At 40.4% G+C, this 12,893-nt stretch overlaps 1 protein-coding gene across 1 annotated transcript in view; it reads right to left on the bottom strand.

The window, feature by feature from the left end:
* GOLGA1 (golgin A1) overlaps positions 1-12,893 on the bottom strand; it is a 47,776-nt gene that overhangs the window by 23,726 nt on the left and 11,157 nt on the right. Inside the window, exons 7-11 of the mRNA XM_027035097.2 lie at positions 11,679-11,711; positions 8,613-8,741; positions 8,117-8,286; positions 7,526-7,637; positions 205-330 (exon numbers count right to left, since the gene is read on the bottom strand). Coding sequence (XP_026890898.1) covers positions 205-330; positions 7,526-7,637; positions 8,117-8,286; positions 8,613-8,741; positions 11,679-11,711 — 570 coding nt within the window. The remainder of the gene's footprint in view (positions 1-204; positions 331-7,525; positions 7,638-8,116; positions 8,287-8,612; positions 8,742-11,678; positions 11,712-12,893) is intronic.

Below are 12,893 nucleotides of genomic sequence, written 5' to 3'. Positions count from 1 at the left end.
TTCATTCACAAGCATCTCTGAATGAAGCATGGTACACATGGGTGACAGGGCTGTTTTTGCTGGAAGCAGGACAATCAAAAGTTGGAGAGAGCGCTCTCCCACCCGGCTGCTTGTGGACTCTGGCCCTGCAGCTTTGTGACTGCATGAAATCTCCGGTGTTACCATTCCCTTCCCAGCAGTGGCTGCCCTAACAGAGCCAGCTACCTCTTTCAGGAGCTCGTGCACGTGTTCTTCTCCTGACAGGTTCTGCTCTAGTCTCTTCTCCAAGGATGAGACTTTCTCCTGCAAGTGTGTGATGAGTTTTTCTTTTTCTTGAGTATCAGCAGTGGCCTGCAAGTGAAAGCAGAGATTACGTTACTCTATGACCCCTCTCCCACTTCCTGTCTCCTCTTGGATTATGTTTCCCCGAAATTCTGTTCTCAACTGCCTCTCAGAAGAACAAACAGCCAAGATATCTTCCTTGAAAAGGGACACAGAAGATGCAAGATCAGGAGCCAGCACCACCCAGGCACTGGTTCAGACTGAGCACCGCAAGAGGTAATCAATCGTTCATACAACGTGAGCAATCGACAATGCGGGAAGGAACAAGGCTATTCCCTTAGTGGAATGCACCCAGGACGCTGAGAAGATGCGCCTCCTTTTTAAGACAATCAGATTATACTGTCATGATGTACAACCTTTTACTCTCATCAAGCACATGTTTAATCCTATTAATCTAGAGTCCAATAGGGCCCACAACAATTTTAGCTCACATGCCGAATTTGGCAGAGCTAATCCCACTCAAGAAGGACCCCATAAGCTCTACAAATGACCAAACAGAACAATGTTTCTGGACACATGGGGCTGGATGAAGGAGTAATGATGCCAACATAGCTGCCTTAATGCAGGCCTAAGAGAGAACTTCTAAAACACAGGATGACATTCACCCTGGCCTCCCAGCACAGGGACCAGGGCAGATCCATTGTGCATCTCACACCCTAGCCCCAGACCAACAGCTATCCTCCTTTCAGTCTATCCCTTTAGCAATGATGGTAGTTAGTGGTGGTGGCAACGGGTTGGGACTTGGTTCAACAGAGGATCCAGGAAACTTTGAACACACAAGTTCTTAGATCCCTAGTGGTCCTTGTATTCACTGAGGTTGCCCATTCTCCTCTCTTCAAAAAAAGTTCGTACAGCATCAACATCTTACTATGAAGACTTGTACATCCTCACGGATACTCTGCTTCCTCAAAATCCCCTATTTAATGCTTCTGTTGCTCCATTTCAAGCTACAGACTTTCATGTTCAGCTTAGAACCCAGTCAATCTCTCCTCAGAATAAAATGTAGCAACTTGGGCTTAGGGTTTTAGGAAGAAACACTTGCCATTCTACAGTCTCACAGGGGTGATGGCATAGGTAGTAGAGGAGAAGTTTGAAGCATGGATTCAAGGTTCCATAGTTCAATAAACTTTTATCAAGTCTATACCGTATGTTGCCTTCTGAGGATACAACCAGACACAGTTCCTGATCCACAGATGGTGGCTGGTGGTGAAGACACATACACATGCAATCAATTATAAAACAATTCAATCATACTGCAACAGAGGGACATATAAGGTGCTATGAGATATCAGAGAAAGGAGGGATTAACGGGGGAAATCACATCAGGCGTATACAGATCAGGTAGAAGGGGGGTGAAAGAGGAACAAGCATTCTGGGTAAAGAACAGCACATGCAAAGAGGTACCGGACAAGTTCAGCATGACCATAAAGCCGGGAAAAGAGGTAAAGACAACTCCCACGTCTGTGACTCAGATGTCTGGCCAGAGGGAGAGAGAGAAAGAAAAAACAGTTTGGCCATGACGACCAATCATGAGGGGTCTCTTACTAATAATGTAATAATCAGAAAGTATAGCAGAGTGCAGCAGTGGCAGCTATAGTCTGCAGAACGTGAGTAAGCACTTCCCATCATCCCTGGTCCTTACAGCCACCCTTCACTGTGTCCATTTATAAGGAAACTGAAGCTTAGAAAATAGCCCAAAAGCGCACACCTTATTGTGAAATTAAAGATTCAAACTCAGGTCTTCTGCAGCCAAAGCCTGTACTCATTCTACTACATATCAATATGAACTTGAGATATATAGGTGACTCTTTATAGTGAAAACCAAAGACCAAACAAGTTTTGGTGTTAGGCAAAATTAGGGACAGAAAAAGAATCAGTTACAATTTCTGTTTAGTCTTCTTGTGTGCCATATCCTACATGGATCCTCCCCTCCACTCTGGCTGCTTTATTTCAGGCCCCCAACACCTTATATGTTACAGCTAACATTATACTTAATGATGAGAAACTCAAAGCTTTTCCACTAAGATCAGGTATAAGGCAAGGATGTCTCCTCTCATTAGTCCTTTCCAACATTGTATTAGAAGTCCTTGCTAATGTTAAAAAAAAAAAAAAAAGTCCTTGCTAATGTAATAAGGCAAGAAGAGGAAATATAAGTACATACGTTGGTAAGGAAAACAAAACTGTCTTTGTTAGTAGACGACATGATCATTAATGTAGAAAATCCAAATAAACTGGCAAAAAAAACCCTCCCAGAAATAACAAGTGATTATAGAATGGTTGCAGGATACAAGGTTGTTATACAAAAGTCAACTGCTTTTCTATTTACCAACAATAAAAAAGTGGAATCTGAAATTAAAAACACAATAGCATTTACATTAGCACCCTAAAATGAAATACTCAGGTATAAGTCTAATAAAATATGTACAAGACCTATATGAGAAAAATTACAAAACTTTGATGAAATAAAAAAACAAAATAGAACTAAATAAATGGAATGAGAGTCCATTTTAATGGATAGGAAGACTCAATATTGTTAAGATATCAGTTCTTCCCAACTTGACCTATAGATTCAATGCAATACCAACCAAAATCCCAGCAAGTTATTTTATGGATATCAACAAAATGATTTTAAAATTTATATGGAGATGCAAAAGACCCACAATAGAGCCAACACAATACTGAAGGAGAAGAACAAAGTTGGAAGACTGATGCTACGCGACTTCAAGACTTACTATGAAACTATAATAATCAAGACAGGATGATATTGGTAAAAGAACAAATTGGGGCGCCTGGGTGGCTCAGTTGGTTAAGCGTCCGACTTCAGCTCAGGTCATGATCTCACAGCCCATGAGTTCGAGCCCTGCGTCAGGCTCTGTGCTGACAGCTTGGAGCCTGGAGCCTGCTTCAGATTCTGTGTCTCTCTCTCTCTCTCTCTGCCCCTCCCCTGCTTGTGCTCTGTCTCTCTCTGTCTCAAAAATAAATAAAAACATTTTTAAAAACATTAAAAAAAAAAAATAGATCAATGAAATAGAATAGAGAGCCCAGAAATAGATGCCCATAAATAACTTGACTGATCTTTGACAAAGAAGCAAAGGCAATACAATAAAGCAAAGACAGCCTCTTCACCAAATGGTGCTGGAACAAATGGGACATCCATATGAAAAAAAAATGAATCTAGACATAGAAACCTTACAACCTTCATAAAAATTAACTCAAATTGTATCACAGATATACATGTCAAACTTAAAACTATAAAACTCATAGAAGATAACACAAGGAGAAAACCTAGATGACCATGGGGATAGCAATTATTTGTTAAATATACCACCAAGGGTGTGATGCATGAAAGAAATAATTGATAAACAGACTTCATCAACATTAGAAATGTCTACTCTGCTAAAGACAATGTCAAGAGAATAAGAAATCAAGCCACAGACTAGAGAAAATATTTGCAAAAGACACATCTGATAAAGAAGTGCTATCCAAAATGTAAAAGAAACTTACAATTCAACAATAAGAAAACAAATAACAGAGTAAGACAAAGAAATAAAAGGTATAAGAATTTGAAACAAACAAAACCATCATTATTCACAGATGACTGCTATTTAAGAAACTAAAACACATCTGTACGTTAGTTATTAAGCTTAATAAGAGCTAATAAGTTGTACAAAACAATATACAAAAATAATATTTCTATAGGCCAGCAACAAATACAAAAAGTAATTTTTTAAAAAATATTTTTAAGTTCATTTTGAAAGAGAGAGAGAGAGAGAGAGGGAGAGAGAGGGAGAGAGAGGGAGAGAAAGGGAGGGGGAGAGGGAGAGGGAGAAAGAGAGAGAGAGAACAAGGAGGGGAGGAGCAGAGAGAGAGGGAGAGAATCCCAAGCAGGCTCCGCGCTGTCAGCACAGAGTCTGATGAGGAGCTTGAACTCACGAACTGTGAGACCATGACCTGAGCTGAAGTCGAATGCTTAACCAACTGAGCTACCCAGATGTGCCTTAAGATGTCCCATAATCTCTACACCCAATGTGTGGCATGTTCCACCAACTGAGCCAGCCAAAAACCCCCAAACTTTCCATATCTTAAATATGCCCTAGAATAACCTGCACAGGTGGATGAAAGCTCATAGCAGCCTTGTATATGAGAGCAAAAGACCAGAAATACCCCAATGTTGACTGTCAATAAGATGGATAAATTCTGGTAACTTCATAATATGTAGCTGAGAAAAGAACAAGTTATAGCAGCATGTACCCATATGAAAGTTTTTTAGGAATACAATGTTGAGCACAAAAAACAAGGTTTAGAAGAATACCTACACGATGATTTATATAATTTTAACATGCATGAGAAACAAAAGAAGATATAGACTGTTTAGGGATAAAATAATGGTAAAATTATAAAACAAAATGGAAGTTTCTTCCATTGTTCTATAAAACTAATGGAAGTTTCTAGATAGTGTTTACTTAGAAAAAGGAGGGGTGCCTGGATGGTTCAGTTGGTTAAGCATCCTACTCTTGATCTTGGCTCAGGTCATGATCTCACAGTTTGTGGGTTCGAGCCCCACATCAGTCTCAGCACTGACAGCCCAGAGCCTGCTTGGGGTTTTGTCTCTCCCTCTTTCTGCCCTCCCTTCCTCACTGTCTCTCTCTCTCAAAATAAATAAGTAATAAATAAACTTTAAAATAAATAAACAAACTTTAAAAATATTAAATTAAAAAAAAAAAAAAGAAAAAGGAATGGGATGGAACAGTGAATAGCACATGGGGAACCTCAAAGATAAACATATTACTCTTTTTAACCCGGGGGTTAGCTACACAGGGGTTCACTGACTTGTTATACTCTCTACCTTACTTATCTTTGTAAATGTTACATCTATTCAATAATGATAAACAAAACAATGGACTCCAAACTCATGATCTTCATGATAAAACTGTCCTTCCTCTGGTGCTCTTAGCCCAATGATTGACACTATCAGCCCAGTCGATCACTCCAGAAACCCGAAACCATCACCAAAACTTTTCTCTTGCTCCTCTTCTACATCCATTGCAGTAGCAAGTAGGTCCATTGCAGTAGCAATGGAGGAGAATCCTCCATTCTCCTCTGTGTTCTTTCTTCCAGTTCCCTGAATGTGCTAATCCTTTTCCTGCCTCAAGGTTTTTGGGTTTCTGGTTCATACTGCTCCTTGCTTAAAATTCTCTCCCACTGTCTCTCCCCCTCCGCAGCTGAAGTGTTACTTCCTCAAAGGAAATACTTGTTTGACCCCCAAGGCTAATCTGATGCCATTAAAAGATGCCACAATATCCTGTAGTTTTGCTTCACTGCATGCATCAGGGTTTGTAATTATATATTTATGTATATATTACCGATTAACATCTGACTTCCCCTCTAGACTAGAAGTTCCACAAAGGCAAGTGCGGTATCTGTCTTGCTCACCACGGTGTTTCTTTTTTTAAAGATTTTATTTTTAAGTAATCTCTACACCCACCGTGTGGCTTGAACCCACAACCTGAGATCAAGAGCCACACATTCCACTGACTGAGCCAGTCAGGCGCCCCTGTTCATCACACTGTTTCTAACACTCAGCACAGAGCACTGAACCTGGCACACAGTAAGGCTCAAATCATATTTTTAGAATGAACGAGAAAACTTATTAGTATAACCACAATCTAAAAAATTAGTTTTTCCAATTATGAAATGGATGGATTTTTTTCAATGTTTGTTTATTTTTGAGAGAGAGAGAGAGAGAGGGAGAGAGAGAGAGGGACAGTGCAAGTGGGGGAGGAGCAGAGAGATGCAAAATCCTAAGCAGGCTCCAGTCTCCAAGCTGTCAGCACAGAGCCCGATGTGGCACCTAAGCTCAATGTGAGATCACGACCTTAGCCGAAGTCAGACGCTCAACCAACTGAGCCACCCAGCCACCCCTGAAATGGACAGATGGTTCTAATTGATATCAAAGTGTCTCTTGAGTCCCAAAATTTGTGTGTTATCTCCGGTACTCCCATATGTTCTGTGCCCTTCTGCTTTCTCTGCCTCCTGCTGTACTACCCATCTTTGAAATTCCAGTTCCTCCAGGAAGAGTTCCTTGACTGCTGTGCTGGAAACATACTCTCCCTATGGCCTATCTTTTGCAATGGAAAACCTATGTCACTTATTTGGGACTTGCTGAGTTGAGAATTTCTTTTCTTGTGGTCACAGGAGGTTTGAGTTCTATAATGAAACTGTAAGTTCCTGAGAGAAAACACTAAGTCTCTAGATTTTCAGTTCACTGAGGGTAGAGACCTTATATCACACTCATTCATTTATGTAAGGTCTGTTTACTGGGTGAGGCAACAAAGTCCAGTAGCACAAGCATGAGTTTTGGAGTAAGACTTGGGTTAGAATCCAGCTTTGTCACTTATTGTGACTTAGTTTTAAATTCTTGAACAAAGTATATAACCTCTCTCAGGTTCCATTTGGGTACCTGTAGGTATGCGAAGACTCCTATTTACACAAATAGATGCTGTTAAGTCTTTGTTGCACTTGAGATTAGCAGTTCTCAAGGGATGAGGGTAGAGTCTGTGGTACCACCTGCCAGGGGATGTTCTGTCATATGATGGGAAGGGCTGGATTGTCAATGCCTGAAGGATGCTGCTGGCATTAAGAACCCAGGGGCCAGAAAGCTAAATGTCCTGCAATGCAAGGGACAATCATACAATACAATTATTCTATTCAAAATGATGAGAAGAAACATACCACTGAGAAATACTACTCTATAGTCAATAATAATATTTTTTATTCTTCTTCTTTATAGTCTCAAGCTTAGCACACGCCTGTAATAGGAAGTCAATAAATGTTGGCCAAATGAACAAATGAAGTGTAATGACTATCATTCTGAACAAACTGCATTAGGCCCCATCATCCATGATGGTTGCATCTTCTTATGCTTGAGGCCCACCATGTAGTACTTTAGAACAAATGTGAGCAGATCAAATCGTGTGCTTTGAGAATTCCTGCCAGTACAATACTGACCTCTTCTGTTAAGCAACCTTTGTTCAGCCATGTGGCCACTTACATGGGAATGTACCCTGGCTAGACCAGGAAGTAGGGCAGTGCAGACAGCATGAGAAATAGAAGTTTCAGCAGCCACCCCGAGACTGAAATTTCTGACAGATTTAGTTTCTACCCCATTCATGAATCCTGGATCCGCTCCTAGTACTCTACTTACCTTCTGCAAATCCATGGAAAGCTGCTGAATGGATACCTGGAGCTCTTGTTCCTTTTGCTCCAGGGCTGCGATCTTATTTTCTGCACCTGTTTTTGAAGCTGTCACATGATCCCTTCATTGAAAGAAAGCAGACAATAAACACATTTGGAAATCTCATCTAAAGGACACTTTCTGACAGGAAAAATACAGATGGCTTTTTATATATCAGGGCTGCAAACGTTAGCCACGTGAAGATTATCAATGGAGAAGACTCCTTGGCTCTTTCTGAAGTAGAAGCCCAAAGAGAAAAATCCCACCCAGGTTTAAGCAAAAAATCCCAGTCTGCCTTTGGTTACTCAATAGCTTAGAAACAAAAACATACTTAATTGCTTGGTAGGCTTGGACGCTGAGCTTAGGCAGGTGAAGGGGAATAAAGGTTTAGGGTGGGGGAGGTAGAGGGTCCTGAGCCCTGGGCTGGTAAGGACAATCCAGAAGCCTTTGCCAGAACTGAGATCAGAAAGTGTTGCAATGAACAGTGGGGAAAGGCAGGCGAGCTATAGCCAGAGCTACACTAACACCGCTTCCCATGGGCCCCACAGACCAAGCAAGAACCTCTGTTCTTCCAGCGCTGAGTAGCGTCTCTGCAATTCTTCTAGCTTCTGGCTTAAGTCTGAAGACATCTGATTGGAGGTCATCAACTCTTCCTGGATGTGAGTAAGTTCTCTGGTTCGCGCCTCCAACTCTTTCTCCATTTTCCCCAGACTTTCCTCTTTTTTTAAAAGCTGATACAAAGATATAAAGTTTCATTAGGCCACTACGAAGAAATACTACTAAGACATATTTTTAAAAATAGGGATCAACAAGCCAAACTTTTATAACATTTTTGTGAGCTTATAAGGGGACTTAAATGCCCAGTAGTAAAAAAAGAAAGAGAAAGGGAGCGCATTTCAAACAGAACCTTCCCATTATAATAAATTGAAAAACATACAACTATGATTAATATCAAACACTACTAGGGTATGTTTCTCACATTAGAGAGTGAGGACTAGTAAAACCAGAGTAATTAATCATCTATTCAGTATTTAGCTATGAAAACAAAAATGCATACCATGTGCTTTACTTTACTTAGTTCCTGCTGCTGGAACCCCTCTAATTCATCCATTTCATCCCTCCTTTGGAAAAGATTCAAACTCTGGTTCTTCATTTCCTGTAATTGAGCTGTCAGAAACCTTTTCTCCTATTTAGAGGAAGAAGACATCATCTCAGGCAATTAAGACACCAGAAATCCATATTATATAAGCAGATTTTTTTTTTAATCTACACAGTGTTTTTATTTTTATTCGGGAGATATTTTCCCCCTAAGATTTTAAGTATTCTCTATACCCAACATGGAGCTTAAACTTGTGACTCCGAGATAAGAGTCACACCCTCCTCCGACTGAGCCGGCCAAGTACCCCCAGCAAAATCCTTAATAAATAAACACCATTAAAAAAATCTCTTGTCAGTAGACAATTTTAGATAATGGTAAGCTTTACAGTGATAGGACCAAAATGGCCTTATCTACAAATTTAAGTTAAAAATAAATATGTTTAAAAAAAATTTTTTTTTTCAAGGTTTATTTATTTTTGGGACAGAGAGAGACAGAGCATGAACGGGGGAGGGGCAGACAGAGAGGGAGACACAGAATCGGAAACAGGCTCCAGGCTCTGAGCCATCAGCCCAGAGCCCGACTCGGGGCTCAAACTTACGGACCGCGAGATCATGACCTGGCTGAAGTCGGACGCTCAACCGACTGCGCCACCCAGGCGCCCCAATAAATATGTTTTTAAAAAAAAATTCTTCTTCTTTTTTTAAGTAAACTTTACAGCCAGTATGGGGCTCAAACTCATGACCCTGAGATCCAGAGTTATACGCTCTAAGCCAGCCAGGTGCCCCCCAAAAACAAATGTTTTAAATGACACCTGTGAATAAAGGGAACAAGAGGAACCATTACTTAACACTTTAAAGTTCTTAAGTTTGATCAGGAATTACAGAGGGGCACCTGGGTGGCTCAGTCGGTTAAGCGTCCGACTTCGGTTCAGGTCATGATCTCTCGGTCCATGAGGTCGATCCCTGTGTCGGGCTGTGCGCTGACAGCTCAGAGCCTGGAGCCTGTTTCAGATTCTGTGTCTCCCTCTCTCTCTGACCCTCTCCCGTTCATGCTCTGTCTCTCTCTGTCTCAAAAAAAAAACGTTAACAAAATTAAAAAAAAAAAGAAATTACAGATATCCATGTTACACATCTATTTTCAAGTGACATAGTGAACTCGCTGAATGGTGTGAATCACTATAGAGTAAGGCTGAATACTCTGAAAAAATGAGATGCATTTAAGTAGAACTGGTATCAGTTAGCAATTTCAGTTAGGACATCAACAAAAGTTAGACATGACTGTGACTGGTGTCAGCAGGTTACAATCTACTAAATAACCGCTTCCCAAGATAGATTCTCTTAAGGACAAACCCTGCTGCTGCAGTTTCCAATTCCTGATTGAAAAGAAATCAAAACAGTCTAAAAATAACATTTCCAAAAATTACAGGCTTCAAAGACCTACATAGATGTCTCATTGCTCTTTCTGGGTCTAAAATATTTCTCAATCCCTCCTTGGGCGGGGGAGTAGTGGGGGTAGGGGCTCGCCCCAGTGAGCGGAAGTAGGTTTTATTTAGTTCAGTCCTACATGTATCTCCCTGTACCATAATTTAAAAAGAAATCAATGAGAATTTCAATTGCTACAATCTTTGGAGTTTAGAACACTTGAACCTAACCCATACCTCCATATTTAAGAAGACTATCATTCATACCACGTTCAGATTTTTTTTTAATATATATTTTTGAGAAAGAGACAGAGTGTGAGAAGGGGGAGGGGTAGAGGGAGGGAGACAGAATCTGAAGCAGGCTCCAGGCTCTGAGCTGTCAGCACAGAGCCTAACTCGGGGCTCAAACCCATGAACTGTGAGATCATGACCTGAGCCCAAGTCGGAAGCTTAACTGACTGAGCCACCCAGGCATTCTGGTCAAGCATTTTTTAACTGATAGCTTGATAATCAGATTTCTACAGAACAGACACACGGAATTGCTGGTTTAACTTGGCGTTTTCTCCCGAGAATGTAGCAACAATAAAACTCACCTGTTTAATAAAATAAACAGTAAATATATTGTGCAACTGAATCAATCAGTCTAAGAAATAATTTTTCTACCACGAAGAGTAACTTAGGAGTATTCAATGAAAACAAAAAGTGAATTAGGTAGCGGCATATAATTTGGGCTGAGGGGGCTGATTTTGAAATTAAAATGTTTTTCTAACTGTAGGCTTGAAGCTTCATCTTCCTGTTCATGTCTGGGAGCCAGGAATACATTACGTTAAGCACCTACACAGTGTTACACAAGCTATGGTGCTAAAGTAATCAATTTTCCTCATCGTGTTTAGTCAAGAAGTGCTCTTATCTACTTAACGCTGAGCCTTGAAAAATGCCCTCCTTCTCATTGCCTCTTCAAAAAGAATTCCTAATGTTACCACAGTGCCAATTAGGGTCCCAGTCGGAAACAGATGGCAGTCGCAAATGGAGTATTTTGAGAGGAGCTTAATAAAGGGACTTTTCAAAGCTGTGGGTGGGATAAGAAAACCCAAAGACATAATGCGCTAGTAACAGTTGGGCATGAAGGGGCAAAGGGACGAGGAGATTCCAAGAGACCCCGGGATATCCAACTGAAGCTGTGACCTTTGGTCATGGGATGCAACCAACCTGGATGGATCCCACATGGAGAAGGCTGGAGGAATAAAAGCCTTCCGACCACACTCTTCTTCTGCCCGTCGGTCTTTTGGAGTTCCCCACTGGCAGAACCCAATCGGAAGCCAGAGGGCAAAGGAGCCCTGCTGATGCAGTTTCTAACAGCCTTCAGGTACACAGAGAAAGGTAAGAGAGGGGTGGAGCGGATATTGCGAGGGGAAAACAAAAGATATCCAGCATGCCCATCCAGAAAGGAGAACGCATGAGCTTTTCAAGTTAGTGTCTAATTATCCAGGACCTTGAGTCCAAGAGGTGGTAGAGCAATCTGTACACTGGGTACTGGAGAAACCATTTTCTAAGCCCCAAGAAGCCAACATTCATAGTGAGACAAAAATAAAAGATGAACTAACCTTTTCAAGCTGATCCATTTTTTCTGACCATTCCTAAAACAAAACAACAAAAAAAGTACAGTTTCCAGAGAAGACTATCAGCAACAAAGATTTTCAGAAAGCAAAACCACCTAATTCCCCCTGAAAAACAAGCAAGCAAGCAACCAAAACAGCAAATTAAAAAAAAGTCCCATAAAGTTGGCTTACTTTAAGAAAGCCAAGAGTCCTAAAAGGAGAAGAAAATGAATTTTATAAAAAATTCTAGAACACAAATACAAGCCTGCAGATTTTTTACTAAGTAGAGCACCAAACAAAGCTGTAATGTGGTGTTCTGATGCAGCTTTTCAGTTTATTCCTATGTGTTTTTCCATGAGTATTGTTATTATTTCTTGGGAGTGGGTAGCTGGGACCAGCTGAGTTGGTAACTCTATAACTGATGTTTAGAAATTAATTTACTGAAGTTGAGGGGGACGGTCTTCACCAGCCCCTAATCATTATTTTCCTTCTTATCTTGATTTTACCAGTATGTTTTATGGTGTTTGGTATAAGGCATAAGTTAAAGGTAAAAGGATTATGCCCCTTATTCACAAATCAGAGAACAGGAGTAAAAATCACCATTTGTATAAAAAGCCATATTCCAACTGTCTACAATCAGAATCCACCAATTTTAGATGATTTCTTCATTTATATACATTCATACCATAGTTATCCACTAAGTATTGGGAATGAGGTCTTTTTCTGGCTAGCAAATGTCCCAGATGATGGATACTCACTTTAAAACCAACCAACAAGCCAACCACCCACCAAATGTAGATGAATTATATATTTTCTTAAGTGAAACATCATAAATTGACCCTGTCTTAATAAATCAAGATTATCATAATATCTTGATGTTTATCTTAAAATGCCACTAAATGAAATACTCTTCATAATTATTGTAACAGTTAGTAATAGTACTATTTTCCTTTCTTATTCCAGCCTCTGTCAATGAATGGTTCTAGTGAGATTACAGGAGTTCTTTTCTGTCTAGCTCACTGGGGTTGAAGAAACTGGGGAAGAGAGGTTGTTAAGAACTATGTACATCATAGAAGCTGGCTAGCTTGATAGCATTTTCCACGATTTATCATATTTGGGGAGTAGGCTTTGAGACAGGTTTTTAGAGGACAGAGACCGTTTTCCTTCTCTTGGGATATGCCAGCAGATTAGGACACATGATTTCCCTCTCCCTTTTACAAA

This window comes from Acinonyx jubatus, chromosome D4 (assembly GCF_027475565.1).
Source record: "Acinonyx jubatus isolate Ajub_Pintada_27869175 chromosome D4, VMU_Ajub_asm_v1.0, whole genome shotgun sequence".
Classification (NCBI taxonomy): domain Eukaryota; kingdom Metazoa; phylum Chordata; class Mammalia; order Carnivora; family Felidae; genus Acinonyx; species Acinonyx jubatus.
This window is presented reverse-complemented; position numbering and strand designations above follow the sequence as displayed.